General features: G+C 37.5%; 1 protein-coding gene across 1 annotated transcript; it reads left to right on the top strand.

Annotated features, from left to right (window-relative positions):
- Positions 1 to 22,597: 22,597 nt before the first annotated feature.
- On the top strand, positions 22,598 to 24,407 carry LOC145029323 (nuclear transcription factor Y subunit B-1-like). The gene is made up of 7 exons (XM_078977894.1): positions 22,598 to 22,739; positions 22,915 to 23,144; positions 23,255 to 23,384; positions 23,494 to 23,499; positions 23,591 to 23,659; positions 23,760 to 23,810; positions 24,223 to 24,407. The coding sequence occupies exons 2-7, from the start codon at positions 22,927 to 22,929 to the stop codon at positions 24,268 to 24,270; spliced, it is 522 nt and encodes a 173-aa protein (XP_078834020.1). The 5' UTR covers positions 22,598 to 22,739; positions 22,915 to 22,926; the 3' UTR covers positions 24,271 to 24,407.
- Positions 24,408 to 26,872: the final 2,465 nt, after the last annotated feature.

The raw sequence follows: 26,872 nt of genomic DNA, 5'->3' as shown, positions 1-26,872 counted from the left end.
GCCAAGTTGAGTATGTTGGGCGTATAAAAAGGTGTACGATGGGCGTACTAATGGAATCCTGGGTACGCTGGGCATACCAGGAGTGCGTTGGGCATACGAAATCAAAGTAGAAACCCTATTTGCGTGGTTTAAGCCCTATTTAAGCTCCTTAACTTCCCCAAACCCACTTCATTCTCAACATCCACCCCTCCAACACCCCTTTCATGAAGCTCTAACCTTAGATGAGCCTTTGAGGTAAAATAATTTTATTTTGAGTGATTTTGAGTGCTTTTGAGTATGGATGGTGCACCTTGGAGAAGAAGGAACTTCTTGTAGAAGTGTTGGTTGCATTGGAGCTTGTTGATCTAGACTTTTGGTCCCATTTGATGCTTAAAGGCTAGATATTTTTGTGGTTTGGACCATTCTAATGAATAATGTTGGAAACTATATCCATTATGGAGCTTTTAGGATCCATAACAATGTAATCTTGATCCTTCTATACCTTCCATGAGAGTGTCATGATGTCTTAATGGATTGATAAGTTAAGGTTTTAGCTTTTGGACCTTTTCTAGACATGTAAAGTCATAAATGTGGAAACTTTATGACTTACAATGATGTTGTGACATCCCCATTTTCACGGCCATATGCTTTATTTTCAAATCGGAGTAACCTTTTAAAGAAAAGTGTTGCGAAATTTGTTCCCAGAAAAACATGATAAATATCTTATCAAAACATTTCCGAAGAAATGTATTTTATTCATTTTAAAACTTTGGTATGTCATCGTCAATACAAATGTAACACCCAAAAATTCAAGACAAATTTAAACTTTCAAAACATGTCGAATTCATCAAAACATTACAAAACATGTCGAATTCATCAAAACTTTCAAAAAACATTTGTATCAGAGTTTTCCCAGAAACATAACATAATAGGAGGAGCTGTATGATCATGCATTCGCCTTGCCGCGATCCCCTGATGTATCGGAAACAATAAACTAAAACTGTAAGCCCGAGAGCTTAGTGAGTTACCCCCAAAATACCGATACATATATAGTCCACATAACCATGTCACACCATAACATATCATAACAAACTGAGCAGAACAGCACATAACGGGTCCACAACTTTACAGACTGGCATACCCCTGGGCCCACAATGTGAGTTTGGAATGCCTACCAGGTCCTCATCGCACATCTGGATTGCCACCGAGCCCTCAGTACGAGTCTGGAATGCCTACCGGGCCCTCAGCTCATATCTGGAATACTCCCAAGTCCTCAGTAAGAGTCTGGAATGCCTACCGGGCCCTCAGCTCATATTTGGAATACTCTAGGGTTTGTTGGCTACCACACGGAGCAGTACAACCTCAACCCATCCCACATAACATATGAACATGTAACAGATAAAGCACATACAGGCAATCAATCAGTATCACTGGTAGTCCTACAGACCTACCCTCTAGCGTTTCAACTAGCATGCATAACTAACTCATACTCAACATAATACAACTACTAGGATATCATATCCAATGGGTTGGCCTTGGTGCCTTAGACCCCTTAGTATAGTGAGGATAACTCACCTCGCAACTGTCATCGGAAATAAGAAAGCTCAACTCCCGGGTTCAACACGAACTCCACCACCTATATGTACCATACAACCTTTTTCATAAATCTCCCAATTACCAGAAACCAACAGAATTCAACTGGTCAACCCTTATTCCAAGTCAAAGTCCACAGTCAGAGTCAACAGTCTATGTTGACTCGACTCGTCGAGTGCAGATCACCAACTCGTCGAGTCCTCCCTGAATTCGAGAAGTCGTGAAATCCTTGATTGGCTCGTCGAGTTTCCTTTTTTAACTCGTCGAGTTCATATGTAGCCAAGATTTGGAAGAAACCCTAGCCACCTTGTTGAGTCTTCTAACAACTGGCCGAGTTCAAGGCAATCTTCAACGAACTCGCCGAGTTGTTCATCCAACTCGCCGAGTTCATGGCCATCTTCAACGGAGTCGTCGAGTTTCTCATTCAACTCGCCGAGTCCTTGCAGTTCTTAATCCATGTAGATGCTTTTTAAGCCATGGCAAGGTCCCAGATTACAGATCCAAGCTCCTAAGGCATGTTTATCACATAAAGTTGCAAACTTTACGCACATGCAAGGCTCTAAAGGCCCTAAATGATCAATCTAAGCTCTTAATGGAGTTTTACACCTTGGGAGAGTCTCATCCTTGAACAAGCTGGGAACTTTATGAATCTAGAGGTCAAGGGAAGTCCAGATCTGAAGTTACAACTTCAGATCTTAGCTTAAACATGGAGAGCCCTTCATAACACCCATCCAAGAGAGGTTAAAAGAGAAATGAGCTTAAGGAACAGCCTAATACCTTCCAGAGAGTGATAACTGAGGAAATCCCTTAGCTTCCCACAAGTTCTTGGCCTTGCTTTTCCTTGCTACCTCAAGTGCTTCCTTCTCCAAGGTTACTCCTCCAAGCTTGAACACACCAAGGAACACACACACATGATTTAGGGTTTAAGAGGGACAAGAAGCAGTAAGGGGAGGCTGGTGGAGGCCAATGATCCTTTAAATAGGGTGCAAAACCCCCAGAATTTAGGGTTTCATCTGCCAGCTCCTACTCGCCGAGTAGGTCACTAAACACGCATTCTATTCCCGCTGCTACTCGACGAGTAGGGAAACCAACTCGCCGAGTAGGACATAAGGCCAATTATTCTTTATTTAAGTCCATACCTGGAATCGGGGCGCTACAACAGAGACATAAGCATAAACAGAACTTATATTCATTTGAACTACTGATCTACATCTCTTTAATCTCTCGGTGTAGTGTAGCTTTATATCGACACCAGTGATACAAATAAACTGAGTGAGTCTGGTTGGGAAACCTGGTGAGTACATAGGGATTTCAATCCCACAATGTTATATCATATATATGTTGGATTCTATGTCTAAGTCTATAGCTATATTGGGTATGTACTTAACTCGGTTGGCATGGTCAATTTGGGTTGCATGAGATTGCAACACTTGGATAGACTAAATGAGAGAAAGGATACTTAACGGATTATTAATATATTATAAGTTCTAATATATTAATAATATTATTTAATTAGTATTGATCAAGAATTAATTTAGAATTAATTTGGTGATCAAAAGGAGACTAATTAAATATATGGGGTTGATTGTGTAAATCATCTATTCTTGTATAGTAGGCTAATGATCCATGGTTTATTAAATTGGGCTAAAACCCATGATGTGCTCCATGGATAGTCCATGGAGGTTATTGTTGTGAAAAATGCAGCACAACGGTAAATAACAATGCGGAATAATACTTCGTTTGACTAAACTATTCCCGTCTTGAATGAACCTTTTAGGATGCAAACAAATAGGATAGTTTCACTTGCAACAAATCAGCCCCAATGCAAGTTATATGATCAATATAATCAACCCAAAAAACAGGAAGTAATCAACCAATAAAGACACCGAAATTTTAGCGTGGAAACCTCTCAATAAAATAGAGTAAAACCACGGCACTACTAGAGCCGCTTCAAATCCACTATCACCAATATTAGAGCAATACAAAGTCTTCTCTAGATGTACTAGAGGCATACAATAATCATCATATACTTGGAACTAAATCACATCAAGCATATGGAATCAAATAAGCAAAGACAAAGAAGAATATCACCCAAAAATGTTCCTGATTTCCAACAGCAAATAGAAACAACGATTACCGAGTCTTTGGAGCTGATCTCGACAATTTAACCGTTGGATCTGAAGGCCTCAATGTTGGGAAGCTTCTTTCCAAAAAAGAGAGAAAACGTACCGTTGGATCTCCGGGAAACAAAGGAACACTGAAGGTGTGTCTAGAAAAACGGAAATTGAAGAAACCCTTGATTTCTCTCTTTTGCTCTCACTATTGCTCTTGGTGGCTGAGAATTTTTGTGTGTATATGGAATTAGGGCATGTAAACATATATATACATGGGCCAAATAAGTAGGGTTTCCTCATGGGCCAAAAAAACCCAATAGAAAACCCAACAGTTATAAACCCATGGATCATGGAATATGAAAAGTCATGCACATTAGGGTTTACATTGAGTAACCCTACATGTGGCACACTGTTTAAGAAGCTCCATGGCAAGCAAAATCGGCCACTATGTGTAGAACAAGAGGGCTATCCGACTTTGAGTGATAGTGTAACTCTCTCAAAGTTATTCGAAGAGTTGTGGTGTTGTGTGAAACATTTGAGGCATCACACTTGAGGTGCTAGGATCACAAGGTTCTCAAGGAATTTAAGCAACTAAAAGGTATTTTCTTCTACTAGCCTTTATGTTTCAAAGTTCCCTATGCCATGCTAGTTAAGTTAAGAACCTTGGAAAATCAAATTTTCATGTATCTTAGTAAAACATAGATCCAAGGTTTCTAGGGTTGCATGTACATCTTAGGAGTGTTAGAATGCTCAAAACCCTTCAGTGGTATCAGAGCCTAGGTTTGTTTCTTGATACTTGATGCAAAATTGTTAAGAAAATCGATAAATCTGCTTTCTGCCTGAGTGAACTCGCCGAGTCCATAGGGGGACTCAACGAGTCCATGAGTTATTTCATCCTAGTCGTCGAGTAGGTCCGTGCACTCGACGAATAGAAGGTACTGAGTGCACATTTTCGAGTTTTGCTACTGGAAATGGACTAGAAACATTACCCTAAACTGTTTTGGTCTTATAAAACTTGTTTTAGATGTTGTAATGGTTATGCTAATCCATTTACAATGGCTATTATCAAAATTTCAAGTTTTGTATGTATTATTTATGATTCTTGAAATTGTTGATATGAATGTTCATACACTTATGAGTTTAGAAGATCATAAGAGTTATTTGCAAATAGTTTGTTAGTTTAATTCTTGATCTTGATGTGTTTTAATGGAATCGATAATTTATCCTCATGTTATGGATTACCAAAAGTCACTCTTTTAAAGTTCATTAAAGAAACACATAAGTTACATGAAAAATGAAGAGTGTTCATTTTAATAAACTATTAACTCATAAGTTATGAAGTTGAAAAGTTTTGAAAGTTACAAAACTTGCCCTCAAGTTTTCGAACATGTAAAGTCACTTTAAAAACTTTAGTTCCAACCCTTAGAATTTTAAAAGTTAAAATTCAACCCTTATACTTTATAATATTATATATATATATATATATATATATATATATATATATATATATATATATATATATATATGTATGTATAAGAACAAGTCGTTTTACCGTTAGTAGGCCTCATTCACGAAGTCGGTCTATATGAGGGGGTATAAGGTTGTTGCCTATAAAATGACAGCTTAATGGGTGTCCACTCTCACCCACCGCTTCCTTGACTGGTAGAGGGTCATTAGTCGAACGGGTAGGACAATGACTTTAATCCTCATTAAAAGCATGATGATTGTAAAGTAACTAAATGGTTTTATAAATTCCCAATCTTAGTTACTTTAGGAAAATTTGAATATGGTGCTAACCCATGAAATTACACTTTGCACTTTGCTTAAGTCGTTAGTGGAGTGTGTGTGGTTAACCTACACACTAACTTGTACTTAACAAGGTAGACAAAGGGTGGCTTAAGGTTTATCATAAATCGGTGGAGCTCGTGTGGTTAACCGACATATCGGTTAGGTGATAAACATTAAGAGTACCAAGTAATTTGCATGGTTATTTCACACCTTGTTTTGTGATCCTCGACGTCCCAGTCACAAAAATTAAAGGGCACACTCGATATTGAAACATGCCATTGAAAACTTCAATGAATCTCAAAAATATCCAGGAGTTTCAGAACCAATTTAAACCTAATTGTACATTTCGTTTTTCATGGTGGAAATTGGTGAATCGTCATTCACCTACCTTCAAATATTTTATAGATTGGATTACGACATCCCTCTTCTAAGTTATAAAATATTGTGTTGGGTCCAAGCCTTAATATTACATTTGGGTGTCTTATTAAGGACTATCTTTATATCTAATCTAAACTTTTCTTTCTTCTTTTCAGATGTCTTCCAATAATGTTGCTTCTAGCTCAAACACTACTGGTTCCTTCTCTCTCATGAACCTTTGTGGGTGAGTCATCTTCGATGGTTCCAACTTTATGGATTAGATCCAAAACATCAGGATGGTCACTTGTTACGAGGACAAGGAATATGTCATCAACAAGGAGCTTAAGGAACTTGATGAGTCGTTTTCTACTCCTGAGGAGATCACTGAATTCCAAACTCATGAGAGAGATGCCACCAAAGTGGCATGTATCATATTGGCCACGATGACAACCGAGCTCCAAAAGTCCTATGAGGACTATTACCCTTTTGAGATGCACCAGGACTTGATGGAACGCTACCATCAAAGTGCTCATCAATAGAGGTATGACATCATCTCCGCCATGATAACAAGCTGAATGAAGGATGGTGAACCCATCACGACCCACTTATAGAAAATGCAAAGGTATGTGGACCGTTTGTTGAAATTGAATGTCAACTTCCCCGAGGAGTTGGCAATTGACATCATTTTTCACTCCTTACCTTCTTGTTATGATTAATTCCGAATGACATACCACATGAACAAGGAAGAAGTTACACTCTCAAACTTCAAGGACTCTTGAAGACCGCCAAAAGTGGTCTTAAGGGTAAATCGATTGTTACCATTCCTACTCCTACCGCGGCCCCTGTCTTAGCAATCGGTCAAGGCAAAGGGAAGAAGAGAAAGAGTCCTTCGAAGGGTACCAAGGGAAAGTCCCTTGATGGCACCTCTTCAAGTGGAACCAAAAGACGTTCTGTCACTCCTTCTGCCAACCCTAAAGAGGCCGAATACTTCTATTGCCATGAAAAGTCGCACTAGAAGCGAAACTGCCCAAAGTACCTGCAAGATGTGAAGGATGGGAATGTGAAACCTAACCATGCAGGTATTTACACTATATTGTCTAATAACTCACCACATTCTAATTCTTGGGTCCTTGATACAGGTTGTGGTATTCACATATGTTCTGATTTGCAGGGACTAAGAAGAAGTGAAAATGTGGAGCATGGGAAGATAAACTTGATCATGGGGAATAGGACAACTTCACCTGTCACCAAGGTTGGAGTTTATTCTTTGTTGCTAAGTAGTGGGTTAGTGTTAGATTTGAATAAATGTTGTTACTCGTCTGAAATAGCGAGAAATATTATTTCCTTTCATGGTTTGTACAAACAATGCTTTACCTTTTCGTTTGATAATGAATGTGGTGGTATTAATGCTTTCTTTAATAATGTTCTTTATTTTAAAGCATTACCTTGTGATGGTGTATATAAAATTGTGTCGGTTGTAGATAACCTAGGAAATAATGTGTTGTGTATTGACTCTTCCAATAGCTTGGATAAAGCATCATTATGGCATTATCGTATTGGACATGTAAGCAAGAAACGCATAGGCCAACTCCAAAAGGATGGAGTCTTGGAGTCATTTGACCTAAAGTCGGATGATAGTTGTGAATCTTGTTTGCTTGGGAAAATGACAAAATCACATTTCACTAGTACTTATGCTAGGGTGAGGGTTTGTTGGACCTCATACACACTGATGTGTGTGGACCCTTCAGACCCGCCACAAGGGATGCTAACCGTTTCTATGTGACTTTTACTGATGACTATAGTAGATATGGATATGTCTACTTAATCAAGCATAAGTCATAAACCTTTGAAAAGTTCAAAGAGATTAAACAGGAAGTGAAGAATCAATTGGGCAGGAACATTAAGATGCTCCGATTCGATCGAGGTGGTGAGTATCATAGTACAGAGTTCCTTGAATATCTTAAGGAATGTGGGATTGTCTCACAATTGACACCTAGGACACCACAACTTAATGATGTGGCTGAGAGGCATAATCGAACCTTGTTGGACAAGGTTCGTTCCATGATGAGTCGAGCTTCTCTACCAATCTCATTTTGGGGGTATGCCTTTGAGACTGCCGCCCATATCCTTAATCTAGTCCCTACAAAGAAGGTTGCCAAAACACCTCACGAGAATTAGACTAGAAAAGTTCCCAATCTAGACCACATCAACATTTTGGGTTGCGAGGCTTTCGTGAGGCGCGAGACTCACGATAAGCTCGAACCTCGAAGTGAGAGGTGTATTTTTATTGGCTACCCACAAAAATCCTTTGGTTACCTCTTCTAAAGACCCAGTGATAATGTGGTCTTCATAGCAAGGAGAAGTCGAGAGAGAGAGAGAGAGAGAGAGAAAGAAAGAAAAAGAGATAGAGATAGATAGATAGAGAGAGAGTTCATAAGCCAAAGAAACAGTGGGAGGCAAATTGACCTTGAAGAAATTCAAGAGTCAAGTGGTGAAGGAACCTCAAACCCTAGCAATCAACCTGACGAGGAAACTCATGTTGGCTCGACTGAACAGTTTGTACCTCTAAGGCATTCTACGAGAGTTAGGAATGCACCTGAGCATTACTATGGTTTCCATACTACTGCGGAAGGTGATCCACTTATCAATGATAACACATTGGTAGGTCTAGATGAACCTAACAACTACACGGAAGCCATGGCAAGCTCTGAGGCTGATAAATGGAAAGAGGATATGGACAGCGAGATATAGTCCATGTTTGACAATCAAGTTTGGAACTTGGTTGACAATGTACCAGGTCGTAAGAAAGTCGGGTGCAAATGGATCTTCAAGAAGAAGACCGACATGGATGGTAATGTACACACTTATAAGGTGTGACTAGTTGTAAAGGGATTTTCTCAAACTCTAGGAGTTGATTATGATGAGACCTTTTCACGAGTAGCAAATATTAAGTCTATTAGGGTTATGTTAGCAATTGCTGCATTTCATGATTATGAAATATGGCAAATGGATGTCAAAACCACTTTCCTTAATGGAACTTTGGCTGAGGATGTTTACATGAGTCAGCCAGAGGGTTTTGTCGGTACAGAGTACCCTAATAAAGTGTGTAAGCTTGATAAATCTATCTATGGATTGAAACAAGCACCTCACAGATGGAATCTTTTGTTTCGATGAGAAATTCAAAGAGTTTGGCTTTTCGAGGAGCGAAGATGAATCTTGTGTATATGTCAAGGCTAGTGGGAGTATAGTTAGCTATTTGGTACTATATGTGGATGACATACTACTCATGGGAAATGACATTCCAACTTTGCAGGAGGTTAAGTCCTGTCTTAGGAAGTGTTTCGCTATGAAGGACCTTGGAGAAGGTGCCTATATCTTAGGGATAAAGATTTTAAGAGACAGGAGTAAGAGACTAATTGGACTTAGTTAGAGTACCTACTTGGATAAGGTGTTGAATAGGTTCAACATGTAGAATTCCAAGAAAGGAGAGTTACCGATCCAGAGTAACGCCATATTGAGTAAGACTCAGAGACCGAGTATAGAGGGTGAGATAGTTGAGATGAGTCGAGTACCGTATGCTTCCGTTGTAGGCTCGATCATGTATGCTATACTCGTCATGATGTGGCCTTTGTATTGAGCATGGTTAGCAGATATCATGGGGACCCTGACAAGGCTCACTGGACTGTGGTAAAGAACATTCTCAAGTACCTGCGGAGGACTAAGGACTGGGTCCTTACCCTCGGTGGGATTAATGACTTGAGAGTAGTAGGATATAGTGATGCTAGCTTCCAGACTGATATGGATAATTTCCGCTCTTAGTCAGGCTGGGTCTTTACCTTTAACGGAGGAGCAATTACTTGGAAAAGTTCCAAGCAGGAGACAATGGTTGATTCAACTTGTGAATCAGAGTATATAGTAGCAAGTAAGGCAGCAAAGGAGGCTATATGGCTAAAGAACTTCATTGGAGACCTTGGAGTTGTACCAGCTATAAAGGAGCCTATGGAAATTTTATATGATAGTGAAAGTGCAGTTGCCTTAGCCAAGGAACCAAGGGATCACGGAAGATCCAGACACATCAACAGGAAATACCAATTTATCAGGCATTGGATAGAAGAAGATCTCCTCGTGGCAAAAGGGTATCATCAGATGAGAACCCAGCAGATCCCCTCACGAAGGGACTGGGAAGGGTTAAGCATCTTCATCATGCGAGGCGGATAGGGCTAAATGATGATATTAGTTGTAGAAACTAGATAGCTTTTGAAATTTGTAAAGTGTAATTGACATTTGATGATAAATAAAAGTTGTTGTTCGTCTATAAGTAAAGTGTTGCTATCTTCTGTCAATCGTTTTCTATCATTTCATTTTGCATGTTTTGACTTCCAAAATAATTATGTTATGGTATATCATATTATTCAAATTCTCCACAGTAAGTCATATGTTGGAAGTAGATATGAATCAAGACTGTCATGAAGTTGGCTTGTAGATGTCTAAGGTGTTGGACATAGCAAGAGTTGCTACAACATTCATGAGTGCTCATAAGTTCTGAGTATTGGACTCAACCCACGCTTACTTGTATCACTTCATGGAATTTATCTCAGGTGATCGTGAGACAGTAATATCATATAAGTCTTCAAACCTAGAGATATGAGTTGTTGACTATGAGTTGGTTATACATCGATTGCACAAAAATGCATTGGTAACACGATGTTATAAAACGTGCATTTGTGTATAATTCAACAAGTAGTAGAATAAGCATATGAGTCGAAGTATATATGTTCCTTCTTAGATTAGAAACGATATGTGAGCCCCTCGATGAGTTTGTTTTGACCTATGTATCGGGTCCAGTCAGAACTAAATTGATGTGTTCGATTAAGTTCTATGTCAAACAAATCGAAAATCGCGAAACAAACTGTTGGACAATAAGTAAGACATTGTTCCATGTATTTGTCCGGCTGATATCATGAGAGCAGATGACTATATGATCACTTATCTTAAATGGCGTATCATCATCATCTCATTTCTGCGATACTTTGAAAGAGCTACGATTGCTAATCGGTTTCTGAAGTCATATCGGTAACTATAGTTATTAGACTTATCTAAGTGGGAGACTGTTGGATTAGATATCTAAGTCCATAACTATATTGTGTATGTACTTGGATAGACTAAATAAGAGAAAGGACACTTAAGGGTTTATTAATATATTATAAGTTCTAATATATTAATAATATTATTTAATTAGTATTGATCAAGAATTAATTTAGAATTAATTTGGTGATCAAAAGGAGACTAATTAAATATATGGGGTTGATTGTGTAAATCATCTATTCTTGTACAGTGGGCTAATGATCCATGGTTTATTGAATTGGGCTAGAACCCATAACGTGCTCCATGGATAGTCCATGGAGGTTATAAACCCATGGATCATGAAATATGAAAAGCCATGCACATTAGGGTTTACATGGAGTAACGCTACATGTGGCACACTATATAAGGAGCTCCATGGCAAGCAAAATCGGCCACTATGTATAGAACAAGAGGGCTATCTGATTTTGAGTGATAGTGTAATTATCTCAAAGTTATTCCAAGAGTTGTGATGTTGTGTGAAACATTTAAGGCATCACACTTGAGGTGTTAGGCTCACAAGGTTCTCAAGGAATCCAAGCAACTAAAAGGTATGTTCTTTTACTAGCTTTTATGTTTCAAAGTTCCCCATGTCATGCTAGTTAAGTTAAGAACCTTGGAAAATCAAATTTTCATGTATCTTAGTAAAATATAGATCCAAGGTTTCTAGGGTTGCATGTACACCTTAGGAGTGTTAGAATGCTCAAAACCCTTCAATATATACTTTAGAGCTCACAAAGTATACAATTTCACCATATATAATCAACTCTTAACCCACCCTGTTGATCCTCACAACATCATTATCCATACTCTCGGACCTTCAAATTTATCTCTTTACTTAATCCATACTCTCGGATCTAATCCATGCTCTCGGATCAATAACTATGCCAGTTTCATACTCTCGGACTAAGGATAATTGTCTATGTCTAAATCCATACTCCCGGATTAATGACAAATAACTATGTCCTATCCATACTCTCGGAATAAGGACAACTGACTATGTCTTAATCCATGCTCCCAGATTAGTGACAAATGATTGTGCCCAATCCATACTCTCAGACTAGGGACGAATTACTATGTCTAATCCATGCTCATGGATCAATGACATAAATTAAAGTTCTATTCTCCTTGTATATCTCAATCGTACTCATAAGAAGATACTACCTAATATTCCTCATAATTAATTTAGGTTTATTCTTTATCCTAAATCGTCATATATTATCAGGTATGCTCTTTAAAACGTATTTCAGGCAAAATCAAATATTTCACACATAAACATACATTTAATACTTCAATCGATACTTGTATTAAAATCATGTTCATAAAAGGGACTATGCACTCACTTGTTAAGGTGGCGACGCGAAATTCGAGCAGCGCTTCGTTTCTTAACACTATGATTTCCTTCGAAAAAACCTAGTATTAGTACCACTAGATTTTAATCCAATATTTATTGCGACTAATTATTAGTCTAGATTTTTCATTAACTCAGAGTCTACTTCATGATCAATCAAGAAAGGAACAACCAGGTAGGATCATATCGGAGGAATGGTCCATTTGGTATACGAAGTATACTGTTTGGAAATCCCACTTTAAACACCTCAATAAATCATAGCCTAGACATCATCCCCATAGTAGATCAATCAGTATAACGACTTTAAATCACTGATAAATCTTATTTATAGGTTCATAGTAATGATATTATATTTAAATATAAGCTTTATTTAAAGTAGGTTAGGCGTATCTCACTTACAGCGGGTTTTGCTAAAAACCGGGCTTCGTTAGAGCAGAGCTTCTGAGCTGAAAAGCTCTTTCTCTCGGAGTCATCGGGTGTTCCAGAGCTTTCTTCTAGTGCTAGGGAAGTTTCCTAGGGCTTTAGGGGGGGTAGGCTTAGAGAGAAGTTAGAGAGAGAAAAAGAAAGGTGGAGGTATGAAGAAATGAGGGTGGAAGGGGTTCTATTTATAGGCTGAAATATGGCTCAACTTGTTGCCACATGTCATCATCTGGTGGCAAGACTTGGGGAGAAAGCAATGGCCCAGATTCAGCCACGTCACCCCCCCTTCGCAGCAACACCCTGCCGACTTCTAAACCCGTAACTTTTGCATACAAGCTCCGTTTTCGACGTTGTTTATATCCACGCTTAGGTAGAGACATGATCTAAAACTTTCATTTAGGTGGAGACAGTGTTAACGACCGTGCAAAATTCATAACTTCTACATACGGACTCCATTTTTTACTGTCTTTTTATCGTTGAGCTTCTGTTAATGAGATATTCAATTCTCATTTAGGTTGTGCCGGCTAAAAATCGCTTGATCTGAAATTCGAATTCTAGTCTGCGTACTGCTATGCTAAATCTTAGAAAAATCATAACTTCCTCATATGAAGTCAGATTTGGGCGTTCTTTTTATTCACGTTCTCGGTTTAACGTATACTACAAATTTCGTTTAGATTTCTAAGGCTAAAAAGTACTTGATCAAAAATTCACTTTTTACATAAAACTTCGACCGGTCATAACTTCTTCGTTATAAATCAGATTTCAGCATTCTTTATATGTACGAAACCCTTGTGAGATATACTATAACTTATTTAAGATTATTTATTCAAAATAATCTTCTATCAAAAAGTCATTTTTGATGCTTATTGTCTCCAAATTGACTAGCTCGAATCTGCAGGCATTACAGATGTTGTGGGACTAGATCTGAGTGTTGGATGAAAGGACTTAAGAGATTAAGCACTTGATGGAAAAGTGAAATTTGGCCAGGTATATCGGGCGTACACTGTTGTACTCGTATGGGGTACTGATTCTAGTTGGTAAGTACGCCATCTGTACGAGCTGAGTACGCTAGGCGTACTCAACCTAAAGTTTGACTTGTTGACTTTGACTTCCATTAACCGTTGACTTTTGACAAAGTTTGACCTTGGGCCAAACTTGAGGGTTTTGGCCTATTAACTAAGATTTTATTTGGTTCTGTTATTGATAGCTCAGGAAGTCGGAGGGGCAGCAACTAGGGATTCTTCCAGGAAGCTTCTGCAATCGAGGTGAGTCTCCTCACCATACTAATAAGTCGAAGGCACCAAGGCCGGCCCATTATATGCTATGTGGTATGCTAGTTGATTATGTGGTATGCTACTTGTATTTGTGATACTTGCATGAATGACCTCGCGCGCGCGCGGGGGGGGGGGGGGGGGGGGGTAGGGGGTTCCGAGGCACTTGGGTGTAAGACCTTGGAGGGTTTTCAAGGCATCCTAAGTTAAGACAATTTATGGGTTCCCATGTCATTAGGCTAAGACCATGTGGGGGTTCCCATGGCACCCGGAGTAAGACCTTAGAGGGTTTCCAGGGCATCCTTATATGCTTGTATGCATGGCTTGTGTAGCTTATATGGCTAATATGGTTTATGTGATTATGTGGATTGTGTGGGGTATGTTACGGGGGACTCACTGAGCTTCGTGCTTACCGTTTTGTTTATGGTTTCAGTTATCACTGGTTTGGAATGGAAGGGCTCGGGTTAATCGCAACGCTCTCACCCGCTTTTTCCGTATTATGTGATTTTGGGATGTAACTCTAATAAATGTTATAATTAAGCAATGTTTTTGGAATGCTTGGATTTAAAAGATATATGTGTTTTGATTATAATAAAAATAAAATATTTACCCTTGGATTTAAAAGATATCTGTGTTTTGATTATAATAAAAATAAAATATTTACCCTTGGATTTAAAAGATATCTGCGTTTTTCGCCCCCATTTCCCCAGTTCCCCCGGTTTATAGGCTTAAAATTCGATTTTTTTTGCTAAAAAACTGCTTTGTTTTAGGCTAAAAAAACTATTTTTAATAACTTTAAAAGCTTAAAACCTAATCTTTAGAAACTAAAAAACTAAAAATTCAACATTATGAATCCAACATTACAAAACGACAATTTCAGCAATCTTACAAATATAAAATACAACAAATCCAACATTACAAATATAAAATACTTACATGTCCAAAAATATATGATCAATTCGCTACATCTTCAATATCAATTAATTGGAAACGGGAAAGTGAAACCTAGAAAATCTATTTTGTATATGTATTTTATATTAAATATATATTTTTTACATAAATGTACAACCAGGCCTCCTACGGGAGTACGGGATGGAAATACCGACTCCTGACCCCATTCCCGAAAATAAACGGGGTTTAAATCTGCCCCCTCCCCGCTCCCGCTTCCGATTTTTTAAAAAAATTTAGTCCTATACGGTATCGGGGTCCTACGGGGGTTTTTGACATCCCTATATCCAACCGCAAATGAGTCCAAATATCAATTCTTCAAGGGTCCCAATCCAGCTAATATCCTATCCCTTATTATTACTCCAAAATGGGAAACAATATGAAACAGGGTGTTACAGCTCTCCCCCACTTAAATTAGATTTCATCCTCGAAATCATTCCTTAACATTCTCGACATGCTAAACAACCTGAGCAACATGGATACAACCTCGAACATACCCTATCCTTCCCCAAGGAAACCAAAACCAACCCTCGTAGGGATCTACAACCCGATGATGAACGAATCCCTTGCCACATAATCACATTTACTCAATCTGAAATCTAAAGTCTTGATATAATTTGACTCCCAGACAAAGCGCCTACAATGAATCATTTCTGAATCCATTCCACTTATCACCCAACTAACTATTCACCTCCTGATAACTTAAGGTTCTCACCACATACCATACATAACACATACTGTCTAACATATCTGGGTACTAGCTACCCCTTCAATCTCTTTCAACCGGTAACTTGGCTAGCATATCAGGGTGTTGGCCTACCCCTTTGGTCCTATCGACCAGTACCTCACCTAGCATATCAGGGTGCTAGCCTACCCCTTCAGTCCTTTCGATCGGTACCAAGGACTATTTCACCCCCTACTTCTACCAAATAGTATCCGAGTGCATAAACATATAAGTCATGTACTGCCTAGCTTATCCAGGTGCTAGCATACCCCTTCGGCCCTATCAACTGGTACTGGGGTCTATCCTACCCCTCCTACCACTATAACATAACATCATAACATACTAGCACATAAGCATAAGAGATAATGACATACCAGATAATTATCACAAAGACAATCATCTCTACTATAACTCTTACTAGTGGGCCGACAATGGTGCCTTCGACCCACTTCTATTGGAAGGTAACTCACCTCGATGTTACGTAATAGTTGAACTATCCTCAATACTAGGATCAACTCCTCTCAAACCGCTACACATAACACTCTCCTTTAATTACCCTTTCATACATATAACCCCTTTAAAGTTCAACTCTGGTCAATGGTCAAATTCACAGTCAACATCCTGGTCAAATTCAACATCCTGTTGACTCAACTCGCCGAGTTGGTGTATCAACTCGTCGAGTTCCATAATCCATAAAACCTGAAATCTTGATCCTACTCATCGAGTTCTTCCTTATAACATAGTCGGGACCTTTTACTCACAAATCGTTGAGTTATACCTTAAACTCGTCGAGTTCTCCTTCATACGGAGTCGGGACATTTTGCTCATAACTTGTCGCGTTCCTCTTTGAACTCATCGAGTTCTTCAATCTTCAAGCCCAAAACATGTCCAACTCACTGATTCATCTCCAAGACTCAACGAGTTTACTCAGTAACAGAAATGGTTGGGGGACCACGACCCAACTTGTCGAGTTGTATGAACAACTCATCGAGTCCCCCATAATCTAAATCGATACAATCACTTCTATTTGGGCTTTATACATCCAAGTCATAGACCTGGTTCCCTAGGGTCGATATATCACGTAAAGTTTCTAACTTTACGTCCATGCATGGGTTATTTAGCTCAAAAAACCCTAAAAAGTGGTTCACAAGTTGCATGGGGATCCCATGACCATAAAGTTGGCACCTTTATGCCATGGAGTCCCTCAAAGGCTCTAGATCTGAAGTCATGACTCCATAACATGCTTTCATCCATGAATGGTCCCAAAATGGGCTCCTTAAAGCCCTAAACTACTCCATGAAGAGATCTAGTAAATGAATAGAGAAGGTATAGACTTTATACCTCAATAAGAATGCTTTGACCATGAAATCTATGGATCTAGGGCTTCTTCCTTCTACCAAGAACTTCTAGCTTCCACTCCTTCAAGGCAATACCAAAGAATCACTCCTTTTCACTTACACACACTCACAAGGCGAGATCACGAATTAGGGTTTTGCTGGACCGAGGGAGGAGACGAGGGAGACCACAATGGAGTGTTAAAGTCCTTAAATAGGGTGAAAACCCTAAAAATTAGGGTTTCACTATGGCATTCCTACTCGTCGAGTCGAGGCTTCTTGGCTCGTCAAGTAGACGTCAAGTCCGGCGTCCCAAAAATCTGTTTCTACTCGACGATTTTGGAGCCTTTAACTCGTCGAGTCCCTTTGCGTAAATGAACAATTCTTTTTAAAATACATACCAGGAACCGGGCATTACAAAATATTTGAATAATTATATATATAGAAATAAGGAACCATTTGGGTTTTATTTAATTTAAAAATACTATTTATAAGTTATTGTCATCAAAATGACCATTTACTAATTGAAGTTATAATGATAAAAATAATAATTGATATAAAGGTCTAAGGAGATATTATGTTATGTTCATAAACTTGTTTTTTTTATTAACCCACCAAATATCCAAACTTAGGAACTATTTCTATGGATTCCAGAAAACCCATGCCTCTTTGGTCTGTGCATCACGACTACGGGATGAGGGTAGAACTTCATCACGTTTTGTTGTTATTTGCAGCATATCCCGTATTTAACCAATCCAAACCCTATATTGATGGGTGAGTGCATGTTTATGTGTAACATCCAGACTCCCATGTATATTATTTTTTATTTGTTTTAAGATCTAATGAGCAACTCGACGAGTTGGTGCCTCAACTTGTCGAGTAGAGACTGATTGACCACGTGGGTCTAATAACCGACTTGATGAGTCAGAGAGCCAACTCGCCGAGTTGGCACTGTGAGATGAAACCCTAAATCCCCATATTTGGGGCCTATTTAAGAAAACTTATGTCCTCATTCCCACCTCACTAGCTACCCAACTCCCCTATGTGAAACCCTAATCGGCCATTGAGCTAAGAGAGAGTGATTGAGCTAATATTTGAGTGTTTTGGTGACTCTTTTGGAAGGAAAGAAGTCAGATACAAGCAAGGAACGAGGAGAGGCTATGGGATCCAACATTCCTTCACTTGGAGCTTCTGTGGAAGGTAAAAATCCTACACCTTTCTTATCTTATTGGTTAGATCTCATGATTATGAATGATAGGGCTTTACCACCTTTTTATTGGGACATTGAGTGCATGGAGTCTATCAGGAGGTCTAGACTTCATATCTAGACCTTGTGAGGTCCATAGAGTCCACAAGTCCCAACTTTATTCAACTATATACGAGTTATTGTGCTTAAATACCTTTGTTAGAGTTGTATTGGCATATTGGAGCAAAATGTGTCATGCATGAACGTAAAGATCGAAACTTTACGTGACATTCGAGTCTTGGGAGCCTAGATCTAGAGTGTAGAGTGGTAGATCTGCCTTAAAACATCTAAATGAGAAACTAACTTAAGGGGCTCGACGAGTCAAAGAGCTGACTCGACGAGTCAGCTAGGGTTTTCCCCGATGAGTCTGGACATGGGTAACTCGGCAAGTTAACGGGACAACTCGACGAGTTGAGTTGTGTTTTTGCGATATTATGAAGGAACAAGGGGGACTCGGTGAGTCACATAGATGCACTCGGCGAGTTAGGTCAACATGAACAGTTGACTCGAGTGTTGATTTCTGTTGACTTTAGGGTTTGGTCAAGGCAGGGAGAATGGGAACCATAGAGGGGTAAAATGGTCTTTTACCCATTTCAAAAGTTTGAGAGAGACAATAACCTAGTTTATTTCGAGTCGTGACTTAAGTGTTAATTGAAGATTACTATCTTATGTTTTAGGCGTAGGCTAGTACGAGGTTCGTGTACGAGATTATTACTTGCTAGCTTACGAGGTGAATCTTCTCACTATACTTTACCTAGAGTGGTAACCTTTGTGTGACTGGAGGGTCTTATGTATTATATTGAGTATTGTGATATCTTGCATTATATCTTTGTGATTTGTGTTGTGTATTATTCTGAGCTTACTGAGTTAGGACCGGAGGGTCCACCCGAGTTGTGGGACTAGAGGGTCCCACTAAGACACATTAATCGTAGGGTCTCATTTGAGTATAGCCATGAGAGGCTAATGAGATATATGTGGTATTTTGGAGAACTCACTAAGTTTCGTGCTTACCGTGTTATGTGTTATGTGTTCCAGGTACCTCTCAAGATCATGGGAAGGCACCAACTTGATAGTACACACTGAAGCGAGATTATTTTTATGATTATGAGATTGTGATTTTTACTTGTGGATTTTTTGACATTTGAGACACTCATGGTTTTTGAGAAAATGTAACATGAGTTTTATTGTGTTTTAAAATGAAAATTTTGTTTGAAAATTTTACGGTGTTACATTGTGCGGCTGGAGAGTGAGGGAAAGAGTTTGAGATCGAGAAAGAATGAGAGAAAGAGGAGGCGGTTGTCATCACTGAAGCTACTGTTGGGCATTGGATTTCACCTTCGGAGGACGTCAGAGGACGGTGAGTAAGGAATAAGTGGTTTTTTCTTCTTTAAGCTATGAGTGTGTGAGTTGTAAGGAATTGGAAGGAGATGATGAGAGAAGCCGAGAGAGGTAATAGTTAGAGAAATAAAGGGAGAGAGATAGAGAGAGAGAGACAGAGTGAGAGTGAGCGTGAGAGAGAGAGAGAGAGAGAGAATCGGGATTCCTTTGGGAAGACTCCGTTGAAATCGATATTTTTGGTGCACTTCATTCAGTTAAGTGCAGAAGATGGGTAATCTTGGAGCTCCGATGGAATGCTACATGTTTAGGAAGATGGTTGTTGCAGCCGAAGGAAGAAAGCCCATCAATTTTGGGGTGTCGTCGGAAGAAGGTTGTTTTCTAGAAAATCCCTAGTGCAGTTGTTGTGCGATGGGGATGAAGTGAGGTATTCCCCTTTGACCTTATTTGACTATCTCATTTAAATGGATTAGATGTTGGGATAAGTAATCAATCATGGTGGGCTTGTTTTAAGTTAAATGAATTAACATATGGTGATTATTGTGTTGGGCCATTTTAGCTTCATGCTACAATTCATTGATATCTTTGGTGATGTTATGATCTTTAATTTAGAGAAATAAATATATTTTGACTAAATGAATTAAGTTAGTCATATGGTTTATGGAATTGGCTTATGAGCGTATTTTATAAATAAAAGATGAACATAAGTGTATTAAGGGGTGTTATAGTGATATCTTAATTGTGTGTTAAGATTGTTTATATGGTTCTAGGAGTTCAAAGAACTGGATATCCATCTTAGTCACTTTAGTGGTCCTTATGTTGTGATTGCTACTTCAGGTGAGTCTTCTCACTATACTTGCCTGTGTGGTAGTGTATGCATGTTGACCAGTTGGGTCTATTTATAGATTTCTGTTATATGTGAACTGAGTTGCTGATAAATCCTAAACTGTTGTGAGTCTATGAGACTGTTGATAGTCCCCAACGTTGTTGATAACTTGTGAGTTGTGTTGTTAATCCACATGGCGTGTTGTTAGCACACTAGGACCACTGATAGTCCCTAGGGTTGTTGATAACCCATAGCTAATTATTATCTTGTGTTGTATGTGATATTTTGGGGAAATTCATTAAGCTTTATGCTTACAACTGTGGATTAAAAATTTTGTAGGTACTTATCGGATTGCGTAGACAAGACTGTACACACATATCAACAGATTATGATTTGAGTTTCCGCATTATCTTTTTATTAACTATGTTTTCAAATAATGGTTTATGAAAAAATGGTTGTAGCTTTATTAAAAATGGATGTTATTTTATTTTAAAAACGAAAAATTTAGCCTTGGTTGTTGGGATGTTATATTTTTTACTGCTTCATCATTTTTATTGGATTTGTTTTGTCATGGATGAAGACGAACACCCTTTTCCCATTAAATTTAGTGGTGTTTGTTTAGATGGATCAGTAAAATATGATCCGATCAAATGAATTCAAATTTATTTCAGTTTTCAAAACATAAATCCGAATAGTCCAAACAAAATTCATATCCGATTCGATTCGATCCAACCAAATTACTATTCTCAATTTGGTTTTCAAAAATCAAGACATTTTAAAAAATATAGAACTCAAATATTAATAAAATCTATAAAAGAAATTAACATAAATTATTTATTTGTGAATTAAAATTTATAAACAAATACTAAGAAAAATGTATTATAATTTACTATTTTATCGACAAAATTTTCATTGAGTAGAAATACACAATAATAATAATAATGGATTATATTGGATGCATTTATCTAATCTTTTAAAAATAATTTAGTAAATTTATAAATGATTAAAGATATATTAAAAATAAATAATATAAATAAATAAAGATCAATTTGTTATTATTTTTTACTATGTAGTTCTTGTTTTATAAACCAAAACCAATATGAAACTAAAAATAATAATTTAACTTTTCGAAAAACTAATGGAAATTTTTGAATATCCAATCCAACTGGATAACTTTGTTTATTCTAAACAGTGAACATCTTTAAATATATTCACTGCTTCCTCAATCTTCACAAACAAACACTAATTTCATTGATTGTAATCATAGTAAGATATTAACAGTAATTATAAACGCAATATTAGAACTTTTAAAGAACATCTATACAAACGCCGTATGGAAACATGTAAAAATATTGTTTTATTAGATGCTATATTGGATGATACATGTGATTAAATAACGTGTTACCCGGTTAATATCCACTTTGTTGGGTTAAATAAATACAAAATATAGTTTTTTGTCCATTAAATGTTCAATGATGAATGATTAACAAAGTAAATTTATGGTTATTATAGATTTTATGTCATTAACTTTGTATAAAATATTAATTAAAAATGTAAAAAAGGAATAATTATTCTTAAACATTTGATATGTTTTTTAGAATTAAACTTTTCAAATGAATTGTCTCATGTTTGAATCACAATGAATGACTTGTTGTCCAAAAGATTAATTTAATATTTTAATTATACTGTATTCAACATAAATATTAACAATATGTATACTATATATCAAAGAGAAAAGACTTTGATAAAATCCACTTTATTTTTTGTTGCATTTTTCTTTAACCTTAAGATTTTATTCTAAAGTTTTACTTTTTCCCTCGTCTTATATTAATACCTCGTCTTATATTAATAGTTTATGAAAATAAATACAATAAATAAGTAAAACTGTTATTTCATATAATAAAATTATTGATAATTACCGTTTTCTTAACATATGTGATTTTTGTCAGTAGATAATAATTTTGGGACGGATAAACCCTCAAAGTATTTTTGCATTTTCGGTCATATTTACTATATTATTATTATTATTATTTTATTATAATATATGTGAAGTAAATATGTTTCCCATGTTATAGGGACTGATATGACATATTACCATAGCATGAGGAGTGTAATTGAAATTAACTGGCAAAGAGCTTGAAGACACCGTACAACTGTTGGCATCTAAAAGACGCAGAGTGTACCAACCAACGGTGTTGATAAAACAGACCTTCGCATCTCCATCGTCACCTCTCTCCCTTGACCCTTCTTCTCCAGCGTCCGATCTTCTTCATCCACGCTTCTCGCGCCCAAATTTCCTCCAAAACTTTACGAATTTTTCTCTCTCCAACTGGTAAGTCCTCAATTTCTTCTAACCAATTTCAGACACTGTTTTTGCGTCACACATGGTGTTTGCTAGTTTTTTTACGGATTAATTTAAAGGAGGAGTTATTAGTCGAGGTTGTGGACTTGTGGTTGTGTTACATGAGATCGATGGATGATTATTTTGTTCTGGTTTTGGTGTGTAGGTAGGGTTTTGAATGGCGGAGGGCCCCACGAGTCCAGGCGGTGGAAGCCATGAGAGTGGGGATCTGAGTCCAAGGTCTTCGAATGTTCGGGAGCAAGACAGGTTCTTACCGATTGCGAATATCAGTCGCATTATGAAGAAAGGGCTCCCAGCTAATGGGAAAATCGCAAAGGATGCTAAGGAAACTGTCCAGGAGTGTGTTTCTGAGTTTATCAGCTTTATCACCAGCGAGTACGAACGTTTGAGCTTTGAACTAAACCTGCGTGTTAATCAGTTTGTATATACATGTATTGTTGATCTGATTTTATATAGATCTGTACGTTATTTGGAATCGGATACAGGGCAAGTGATAAGTGTCTAAGGGAAAAGAGGAAAACCATCAATGGTGATGATCTTCTATGGGCAATGGCAACTTTAGGGTTCGAAGATTACATTGATCCCCTCAAATCCTACTTGAACAGATACAGAGAGGTAATTAATTTTCAGAACATTACACTCTTACTAATCATAGCTTATTAATTTAATTACTGATGATTTCATGTTTGGATTTCTTTATGCTCGTGATCAAATTACTGGACAGATGGAGGTTAGTTGACATATTAATTAAAAATTGTATTTTAATTTTAATTAATAATAATAATTAATTAATGTTTGGTTTACGTGTAATTAATTTAAAGGGTGACACAAAGGGATCTGGAAAGGGCCACGAAGGGTCTTCAAGGAAAGACAATAATCTTAATGCACAGGTAATAATTATTAATTAATTACATGGAAACAAAAGAATCAGGTTTAGTCTAATTATGTATGAATTAAACTTGAATCTAATGTTAATTTCTATTTCTACAGTTTGGCATTCAAAATCCATACACACAAGGTCCTAACTATGGAAACTCACAGGTACTATTTAATTGGATTGGATTAGATTGTAAAATGTAAATATCTTTAGTCAAATCCAATAGGTAAATCTGGAAAAAGAATCTTTTTAAAGAGGAAACATTGTATTTTGTGCCTTTGTGGTACAACCAAAAGTAGAAAGTTATATTGATTTTTTTTATTTATGTGGGCATGCATTAACCTTCTCATCGGATTTTTTTTTTAATTGAGAAAACACAAAAGTAGCCGTTTCTTGTAAGATTTTTTTTTAGTTTTTTAAAATTTTAAATCATTTTTTATTTTGTAAAGTTTAAGTGCGATGTTTTGACCATTCCACGTGTCCCACTGTTAAGAAAAGAGATTGTTTTTTGCCTTTTTTTTTTTTTGTGGGATTTGTATATAATTATAATTTGACAAGATTCCTGAAACGTGACAGGCGCAAGGTCAACAACATATGATGGTACCCATGCAACGAACAGAGTAGGAAGATGCTATTTTTTTTTATCAGAGTTATGTTGTGGGGTTGTAATATTAATATTGTTTTTGATATCATGGATTCTTGTAGGAAATATTTATGTAGGCTTCAATTATTTATAAATGTTAAGATCAAAACTTTATTTGATATATCTCATTCACTCTTATTCTGATTCTTATTGAGATTTTCGTGTTGGCTGGTTGCTATATACTATTATGTTGTGCAACCTTATCAGCGGTGTACTAAATAAGTAATGTCTTTGAATTTGATTATGGATTTGCAAAAAAAAAAAAAAAAAAAAAAAAAAAAAAAAAAAAAACTGCGTATCCGACAAGCTAAAAAAAGACGTACTTTTCACCTTCTGGATTGTCGTAGAGGCGTAGAGCTATGGTGAAAAACGGGGAGAGGTATATATATATTTTTTAGACGAACTGTGGGCAACGCGCATGAGGCGTTATCTTACGTGACATACGCCCTTAACGGTGCCATGGCGGGGAACACCGTCCCAGGCTCGCATTAAGGCGCGTTATGGTGATAACGGGTATTTTCTTTTTTTTTTTCAACATAATTTTGACCGTTTGTTTTCAAACAGTAACATAAAAAAAAAATCAATTTTTATATATATACTATATCAAATCATATTTCTTTCATTTTTACCTACAAAATTCTCTACATGTTTCTTTCAATATTTCAAAACCAAAATATGGATCAATTTAATCTGGCTCATCCGTACAACGATGATAATGACGAAGATGATTTGTTCGTGAGTATGATGTACCAGTATTATACAGGCAGCCTAGTACAGTCAGATCCAGCTCCATTACCCACTCGACGTGCGACGTTAAATAGAGATCGCGAGGAAGGGCATAACCGACTAGTTAACGATTACTTTGCGGAAAATTGTGTCTACCAACCAAGCGATTTCAAAAGAAGATTCCGTTTGCGAAAAAATGTTTTTGAAAGGATCTCCACGCTATGGAAGCAAGGTATCGTTTGTTTCAACTTTTATAATTTATAAAATGTCACTTTTAAATAAATATAGATATAATTTTTACGCGTTTAATATTTATTTAGCTATCGTTTGTTTACTATATATTTAGGTATCGTTTGTTTCAATTTTTATAATGGATAAGTGTAACCAGGCTCTCATTTTTGTGAATCAACAACCCCAAAAACATCAGAAAATGGCATCCAAAAGATCTGGAGTAGCTCATACTCTTAAAGACAAAGATTTTGGGACAAGAAGCATATAAATCCATAACAAAATTGGAGCTAACATGAAAGAACACCAAGATGGGAACATTATACCTTATAGAGAGAAATGTTTGCTTGAAAATATCATATCTACACATCTTGAAATTTCACACTTGGTTCTATAAACACCATCTTCCTTCAACAAGCACACAAAACATTATAAGGCTTCAAAACTCAAAAAAGGTAGCTAGGTTTCAAGATGACTAAATAAGAGGGTGGAAGATGAGCACGCAAAGGCGCTCAAGGAGTTAGAACTTTTAAATAGGGTTCACAACCCCAAGAATTAGGGTTTGGATGCAATGCACATAGGCTCAGTGTAACTCAACCTATGCTTAGAGTAGGTCACTAATCCCTCGCATGACATCTTCCACCTACGCTTAGTGTAGGGGACTATCCTACTCACAATGTAGGGCATAAAAATTCAACAAAAGACCAATTTAACCTTAGATAACTATACTTGTGGATACGGGTGTTACAACTTTTCCCCACTTGAATCAGACTTCATCCTTGAAGTCTGCTGCTACAAATAACTTCGAGTAAATTTCTATCATCTCCTCATCGGGCCGCCATGTCCACTCCGAACCCTTCTGGTGCTGCCATTGCACCTTCACCAAGCCTACCACATTGTTATGCAGGGTCTTCATCAAGAATCGCAATTGACCTCTCTACTTAATTCAGACATTCATTAATATGAATGTCATTCAAGAGAACCAATGTGGAATCATCAGCCAAACACTCCTACAACTGAGAATATGGAAAATATTGTGGATCTAACTAAGCTTGTCAGGTAGATCCAAATGATATGCAACCTTGCCCACCTCGACAATAATCCTGAAGTGACCAATATATCGGGGAACCAACTTGCCCCGTTCCTGGAACCGGGTGACATCTTTCCACAGTGACATTCAGAAGCACATAATCTCCGACATGAGTACGCAACCAGGTGACATCTTTCCATGGTGTGAATGTCGTCAGTCAGAATAACTCTTTAGGCGGCTCTGTACGGTCTATAGCCGATCACGCACCTGCTTTATCAACTCTATGGTCTTGAGTACTACGTCAGTACTCCTTATAACGGGATGCACGACCTCACCCCCAACAAATCAGGGTCTAACATTTCCTCCCATAAAGTATCTCGAAAGGGAGTTCGATCAATACTTGCGTGATAAATTTTGTTGTACGAGAACTTTGCCAATGGAAGATAAGTATCTTAGCTCCCAGCGAAATCTAACACACATTCCTTAAGCACATCCTCGAGCATCTGAATAATCTGACCACTTTGTCCGTCAGTCTGTGGGTGGTATGTCGTGCTGAAAAGTAACTGATTACCCAACTCCTCATAAACTTCTTCCATAAC

Source organism: Lactuca saligna, chromosome 2 (assembly GCF_052625555.1).
Source record: "Lactuca saligna cultivar CGN05327 chromosome 2, ASM5262555v1, whole genome shotgun sequence".
Taxonomy (NCBI): Eukaryota; Viridiplantae; Streptophyta; class Magnoliopsida; order Asterales; family Asteraceae; genus Lactuca; species Lactuca saligna.
Note: the sequence above shows the minus strand (reverse complement) of the source record. Positions and strands in the feature narration are given on the sequence as shown.

Bases quoted from the DNA above. Each gene is read 5' to 3' on its own strand.
- LOC145029323 (XM_078977894.1), top strand. From the start codon at position 22,927: ATGGCGGAGGGCCCCACGAGTCCAGGCGGTGGAAGCCATGAGAGTGGG. The intron at 23,660-23,759 runs GTAATAATTATT...CTATTTCTACAG, and splicing joins ACAATAATCTTAATGCACAG to TTTGGCATTCAAAATCCATA. The intron at 23,811-24,222 runs GTACTATTTAAT...GAAACGTGACAG, and splicing joins CTAACTATGGAAACTCACAG to GCGCAAGGTCAACAACATAT.